Source organism: Oreochromis aureus, linkage group 1 (genome assembly GCF_013358895.1).
Source record: "Oreochromis aureus strain Israel breed Guangdong linkage group 1, ZZ_aureus, whole genome shotgun sequence".
Classification (NCBI taxonomy): Eukaryota; Metazoa; Chordata; class Actinopteri; order Cichliformes; family Cichlidae; genus Oreochromis; species Oreochromis aureus.
In genome coordinates, this window is record NC_052942.1 from 516,843 (window position 1) to 524,485 (window position 7,643).

Consider the following 7,643-nt stretch of genomic DNA (forward strand, 5'->3'; position numbering starts at 1 on the left):
GTCACCTCTCATCAAAGCTGGAGTCTTATTAGAAATCACAGTAACTTAATCCCACCTGCGGGTGGAAGCTAAACTTGATCAGCGAGATCATTTACAGCCCCTCGTTCTTACCTCGTCTGGACTGAGGACATCGCGGATCCTGTAGTGGAGTGGGCTCCGGTAACGTTACATTCGATGTCAGGTGCAGTTTGGATTCTCTGTCATGATGAACTGTCACGGCTCAGACGCCCTGTGCACCCAATCTGCAGACTGCGCCGACACACGGATTTCAGAGCCAGCGATACCATCCATGTCCCTGCGTCTGCTGGAGGCTTCTTCCTTCTTGCCTTCGCTGTTTTTTAGCAGACACTCTGAAGGAAGTCTCGTCTTTCTCACTCTCTCTCAGCTGCAGTGCCTGTCCATCCAAACAGCTGCGTCCCACTTCCCCAAACACATGACATCAGTTACAAGTAAAGCCTGAAAATAATAAATACATTAATTTTTGTAAGACCTCCTTTGCTGGACGCTCAAGTGCAAAAAGTGACACGAAGGGCCCTTCGTCCTTTAAAAAAAGAGTTTCTTATAAACCATCAGCCACGTGGAACATCTTCCACGACTCCAATGTAGTCCTACAACTATGTTTAAAATGCACTTTTGCCTCCCGGCAGGTGACTCCTGGTTGGCTGTGGCCGCAGCAGCAGCAGGTAGCGCCGGTGGCACTTTCCTCTCTGTTATTCGTGACCTTCCTCTCCGGCTGGCCAAAGTGCGCACAGAGGAGCGGAGACGACTTCTCAGGAGTACGGGGGGCCACGAGCCGTGTCCCACTTGTCCACAGCTCGGCTGCTGCTGTTGTGTCGGTGTGTCCGTGTCTCTCTCTCTCTTTGCTTCTCTCTCTCTTTCTCCACCTGAGCACGGCATTCCTGCCGTGAACACGCCTCTCTCCCCGTCACAGCACAGCAGCCCGTCAGAGGCGGTAAAACCTACCGTCCCTTCACCTCAGTAAGATCAGTTCAACTTTGGAAATGGAGCAGCTTCACAACAGACATCTTTGAAGGAACATATATGTCTGCACTATAACAGTACCATTTAATATCTTCAGTAAAAACACAATTTTATGATATAAATCAAGAAGAAAGTAGAGCTTGGGGGCAAATGTAACACTGAAAGCATTTATTATTGTAGTTCAAAAGCACTTTTGTTACATTTTTACATAGTTAAAATATTTTTAACTGTATTTGAAGAAAATATCTTCTTCCTTCAAATGTACAAGTCATCCTCCTCATCCTCGGGTTTCGTCCAGTATTAAAATGAGGTAAATAAAACCTCAGCTGTATTACAACACTTGACCTATTACAGTATTGCTACAGTACTATTGATTAAAGCCAAAATTCAGCAGTGTCTAAAAACGGAGTTTACTCTTCCTGCTTCCACAGGAATAGGAAAGCAGTAAGGTGAAGAGGGTAAGCAGCAGCCAGCACTGGGAGGTGTGAGCACTTCTATTAAAGCAGAAGTTTTGGCACTTTGCTGAGCGATCAGGTGTGTGTTACCACAATGCCAGGGAGGAAAGACATCAGCGGCGATCTTAAAGAAGTAATTGTTGCTGCTCATCAATCTGTGAAAAGCTAAAAGGTCATTTCCAAACAGTCTGAAGTTCATCATTGTACAGTGAGAGGGATTATTCACTGGTGGAAAGCAAGACAGCTGCCACTCCTTTCTTGGTGTGGATGTCCCAGAAAATTCACCCCAGGGCCAGCTTGTGTAATGTTTAAAAAAAAGGGAAAAAGCAAGCGATCTCATTCTTGGCAGGCCTTAGTTAGCATGTTAAATTTGAAAACCTCGGACATTACAACAAAAGACTGAACAGCTTTGTAAAGGTTGTGAAGAGAAAGCTCAAGCACCTCATATGAACTGGGCACCTTTCAGTCACTGCGCTGACCGTGAGCTCTTCTGTGTACCAAAGTATTCTAGAGTCAAACCCAAGTCCATCTAATGTTAGACGATACTTCAAGTTATTGCTCTAATAAAAAAAATATTTTTCACAAGATTGTGTGCACCTCAGAGGGCTGATACATGAAACATGGGGACCACAGTTAGGTCTGGGAATCTTCTTTTGCCTTACATTTCCCTACAAAAACAGCAAGGACCACAAAGGCAAAGATTTCTTTAAAACAACAAAGAAGAATCAACACACTGTGAGTCTGCAGACTGTCTGTTTCTGTTTAGTTACCTTGGTAATCCAGGATTACCTGCTCCAGGTCAGAAGGGAAAGACTCTTAAGTAACAAACATACATTTGCTGAAGAAACGTGACTTTATTTCGACGTCTCATTAGTCGTGGATCCTCCATCTTTATGCAATTTTAGGAATAATAAAAAGGGTGTAAATCTTTATTTAACTTCTTGTCCAAAATAATCAGACACTCCTATTTTACAGCATTCCTACATGTTAGATGTAAACGTGTTATATGCTATTGATATATCCTCTTACAGTGAGCCAGGTAACAACAAGCAGTCTGTGTGACTTTTTATGAGTTTATGAGTTTAGCATGTTATATTGATGTAACATTTATACAGTTTATTTGGTATTAACAAACAAAAAGAGGCAAAGAACTGGATTGAACCTGTATGTTTCATAAACCAGTTCATCGATCGGTGTTTGTTTCAGTTCAATAAAACGGCATTAAAACAACTTGAAAAATGAAACTGTGTCTAAGAGCCCGCACAGCCATAAAAATAACAAATCAGTATCTGCGACATCCTCCTCCTCTCAGGCCTTTTATCATCACTGCCTCTTTCATCTCGCCCCGTTCTCATTGCCTTCATCTTCCATTAATTCCTCCACATCACGTCACCCTCTGTGACTCCTTGTTTCAGAGGGTGACTCCTTCAGAAAGGTAGACCTCTGCATCGACATGTCAGGACACCTTTAATCATTTCAAAACAGTCTTAGTTTCTTCTTTTTATTTTACAGGCACATTTAAAACCCCTCTTCCTCTGGACCTGTGTGTAACTGTATCCCTCAGGCTTCTCCTTTTGTCTCCCACTGTGCTTTATGTCTGACGTGCCAAAGCTCCTATTTAGCAGGTTTGATGTTACAGTTGGAGTGTTTTCTGCAATGAGACAGTAACATCCAGGTCATCTCCAGTTTCCTGCACCGCTTGTGCAGTGGTACAACTGGCATAACTTAGGGATAGTGGAGCAACCACACGGCCTTTCTGTGAACTCGGAGCACACTCCCTTTATGCTCAGCCGAGACAGCTACAGTTAATCGGAGCTGTGCTTCAGTTTCCACACGCGACCTTGAGCTATCATCTGGAGCCATGCAGACATACCAGAGGAAACAGGACAGCGCTCTCACCTCTCAGCTCTGGTACTGAGCGTATTTTTGACCATACAGGGTCATACATGGTGCCTGTAAACATTACAGATGCCAAAAAACATGAGAAACCTACAAATGTTGACTTGTAGACAAAATGAGTCATAAATCTGAAGCATCAGAGAGGCGGAAGCCATCGGCAGCCAAACAGAGTGTACGTTAAAGTGTGAGGGTAGACTAAATAAGGCATGTTTGGTTTAACCATCACAGACTCCAGTGGACCACAGCATCGCACTTAAGAAGATAAAAGGCGGCTGATGTGTACACAGCAGGATGGGACAAAGTGGCAACAGCCCAAAGCCACAACACACCACCAAGTTTTTGTGTGGGTCTGAATCTTTTAAACGTCAAGCTAACAGAAAACGGACTCACGGTCGAAACCATGCCGACATCATCAATCTTCTCAGTCCACACTTTGTTTGCCTGAAGCGAAGCATTAAGGCAAGTTTTTGCTGTTGACCAGTTTTCATGTGTGCCAAACAGATGGTGGAATCTGGACTGCCTAAACACAATGCTGTAACTACATACAAGCACTGCTCAGAGCTGCTTTTTTCCAATAGGGCTGTGCTGGTGCCAGTCCCTGAAAACTCAGATCACAAGTTCAAGAACAAATTATTACAGAAGCTCGGAGAAGGTCATGGTTCTTCCCTCCCCTCACATAAAAAAGCTAGTACTGGTATGAAGTGCTTTGGAACTGGTCCTTTTCTGGGTTTCATTTACAGTGAAACTCTCTGTTTTCTTCAAATTTCTCTACAAAGAGTAATCAGTCAAAGGGCTCCATGCAGTTAGACAAAAAGCATAAATGTTTAACGTCTTCATCTTGGTTCAGAAAGTATTTAAGCAGCTCTAAACAGCTTCAAGTTGCCTATCAGTCATATGTGATAGAAATGTTTCCGTGGGCAGTAAGCAGCTCCTCAGCACTCGTGTATATAATGATTAGTTAAGCGCTCCGAGGTCTGGATGCTTGTCCCGGCTTGTAGAGAGATTTTCCTACGCCCTCCCTATAGTTCCCCCATCATTACAGAGCACACTTTAGTACTCCGTGTGTTTACCGAGAGACCGATAGCCGAGTGTTTACAGTGATCATCACATTCACGCACACGTGCACGCTCTCTCTCTCTCTGCCTGCTTTTGGCAGCTTACTATGTTCTCCCCTCTAATAAGAGCTTTCTGAGGTGAGGAGGCACTTTCCCGCTCCTCAGAGATATTAGTGAGGAGGAGGGTTGGGGGTTAGGAGGGGGATATGGAGGGCTGCACTTCCACCCTCCACCCCTCCCCTCCACCCCCGCTCCTCGCCTCTCTTTCAGGTTTTTACTGAGCTTGGCAGGCGGCCAGGACGAATGGAGAAGCTGATGGGAGGACTGGCTTTCACGCAGCAGCGCTGATGAAAGATTGTGGAAGGTGCTGTGAGAAATCATACACATTATATGCAGCCTTGGCACAGCTGCTGCTAGGAAGCTCTTCAGGTGTGTCGGCCTTCTTTAACAGTTTTATTGCTGTCTAGAGAAAATCCATATTGTAAATCTGACAGATACAGCACCTTTAACAAATACTGGTGAATACCTGCACATCAAGAGCTGAACTGGGGCAGGGAGCAGGCCAAACAAATTATATCCCCGTTCCACCAGCGCGGTGCCGGCGTCTAATCTAGAACCGCTTCTAAGCATGTTCCTCAACATAGAAAGAAAAAGTAAACAGCAGCTCCCAGCACAGAGGACCACTGGCTGTACGAGGGTCACACCGATGATTGGCACTTTCTTTCAATGCAAACTGTTGAAATGTTGGCTGGTTCTCAAAGGATGCCAAAGCAGAACTCAGATTTCACAGCCCAGCACAGACAGCAGCTCTCAAGGTGAATAGCATCATTTTAGTGTCTTATTTTGGATTTTCATGAATCTTGTCATGTGATTAATGTCATTGTGCACGTATGTAGCATCGATCTTTTAAGGCAAACACAAAGAGAGACAAAAAGGAGTGCTGCTTCCAGAGAGAAGCCTTTAAATGCAAATATCAGAAGCCAGCACACCACAGGGTTAGAGCTTTGGAAAATCTTCATTGACTATATCTTATTTTATTACTTATGTTTCATGTATACAGCATGACAACCAACAGTTGCCTCAAGGTAATAACAAAAGACTTCTGGCTGTGCAGAAGAGCGCAGTCCTGGGAACAGCTAAGATATTGTGCAGGACCCTCAAGCTCCCAGGCCTCTGGTAGAGGACCCGAGCTTGGAGGATAGACCGCCCGCAGGGGGGAGCTGGGGGAATAAAAAAAATATAATCTATTATTCGTATGGAGCAATCAGAAACTGCTACTGAGCTTTTTCACACTGCAATTCTGCTTTATAGCATGTCCTTTATAAATGCACTGATGACCTCATTACAGTGCAATAGTTTGCTGTGACACATGAAACTTGTGTCACCCTCATTCATTCACCTAAGCAGTCAAAGCACACTCACACATGGCAACAACACCCACTCCCAGCCCGTAGCACCCAAAGGATGTGCTGCCAGCATCCCTGTGGTGTCTCAGAGGTCCCCTTGTCCACGCCTCAGTGGGTTACAGCCGTTCTGGCAGGTGGTTTTAATGTAGGCTGGGTTTTGTGATCTGGCTGAAAAGTTCTGTTTACAAGCATCTTTTAAAATCTGCTCATGATTGGACCATTCTAGTGCTTGTCTTGATTTAAAGGCAATAATAACAGTAATAATATGATGTGTTTTCAAGGTGGATATCAGCACAGGTCACTTCTAAGCTTAGCATGAATCCTCCAGGATCTTCAGAGCAGGACTGGATGGATGGAGTGTGATTCTTCCAAATGAAATTCCTGCCTGTGGAGTTTCCATGATCGCGGTGCAGAGTTTGTCCTAGTGTACCATCCCAGAATCTCCTGTAGGCAATCATTTGGCTGAAATCTGGTAACAGTGAAGCTCATACTGTTTAGCTGACACTGTGCTCAACTCAGAGTAATATGTGCTAACACATTTTGGAAAAAGCTGAGGGTCACCCCTTATCTTTATTAATGAATCCCATTAATGAAGAGCCCGTGCATGACAGCCAGAGCAGTAGGTGGGTTTTAATTTAACTGCAGGTCTGTTTTTATAAATGTTTTGCTTTGCTGTGTTTAGACTCAAACTATGGCAGCAAAATACCCCAAACACCATAACAGAAGTGATGCACCCCTCACTGCTGACTTTAGTGGTTGGAATGAGTGTTTTAACTCGCTGGGACCACGTCCTCATTTAGGCTTGACAGCGTTTCTAGCAGATAATAGATGGTTGAGCATGAATTGAGGCTGTGCTTTGGAGAAGGCCTCAGAGGGCAGTGGCAGGTTCACCATAAACAGTGTCCCCAACATGTATGACGATGACCACAGACAGGTGAAACAAGCTTTATTGGTCACATACAGAGTGAAATGTAGTGAAATGTGTCATAGCCGTGCCATTCCAGGGCTTGTTGCTTTTTTGGCATAGGGGGCCCAGCTCTTACTGGATACTGGGAGGGAATCGAACTTGCGACTTCCGCTCCAAAGGTTTGTGGTCTTACCACTACACTATCCAGCTGCGTGTTTGGGGAAAGAAACTGAAAGCATCATATTTGTGACAACATGAGATAATAAAGATAATGATAAAGAGACTGTTTCAGGGAGAATGACTGAATTCACTTTATTCATAAAAGAGTTCATAGGCATGAAATGGACGACGAGAAGCCTCAGGCTGTCAGCATGGGTGGGATTTGAATTCAAGTGGAGGTAGAACAACACTTAAAGAGCGTGCAGGAACGTCCTGCTTTCATCTCGATCTGTCATCGGTCACCTGGGTAACACACCGGCACATACATGTGATGTGGTGTTGTGACATGTTTTATATGTGGCCCTGGCTTAATGGCTGTGGCAGGATTATGTGGTGAGCAGACACTCACTGAGGCGGTGAGGTTTTGATGCATGGGGCTAGTAAAGTTCATAAACAGAGCAGAGGGATCAGCCACTTTGATTTAGTGCTGGCAGGAAAAGAGAGTGTGTAGCAGTGCAGACACCGAGCGCACAGTCGAGCTTGTTCATCAACCAGCTCATTAGAATACGAGCTGTTACATGCAGCCGTCGTGTAATTTACAATACCGCATTCCCATAGGGGAAAATAACATGCACAGAAAGCCACTCGAAGCCATGGATAAATATCATCCACTCAGTTTACTGGGCCACTCAAATCCTGTAAGAACAGGCTGAACATCTGCATGAGGAGTTTATGTACAGAAACCAAACAAGCCACATGCTGCTCTTAATAGCTCATGTGG

General features: G+C 44.6%; 1 protein-coding gene across 1 annotated transcript in view; it reads right to left on the bottom strand.

Annotated features, from left to right (window-relative positions):
• The window catches only part of adamtsl5 (ADAMTS like 5), a 53,882-nt gene extending 52,939 nt beyond the window's left edge, over positions 1-943 (bottom strand). The window contains exon 1 of the mRNA XM_031756140.2: positions 112-943. Within this exon, the coding sequence (XP_031612000.1) occupies positions 112-131 (20 nt within the window). The 5' untranslated portion in view covers positions 132-943. The remainder of the gene's footprint in view (positions 1-111) is intronic.
• Positions 944-7,643: the final 6,700 nt, after the last annotated feature.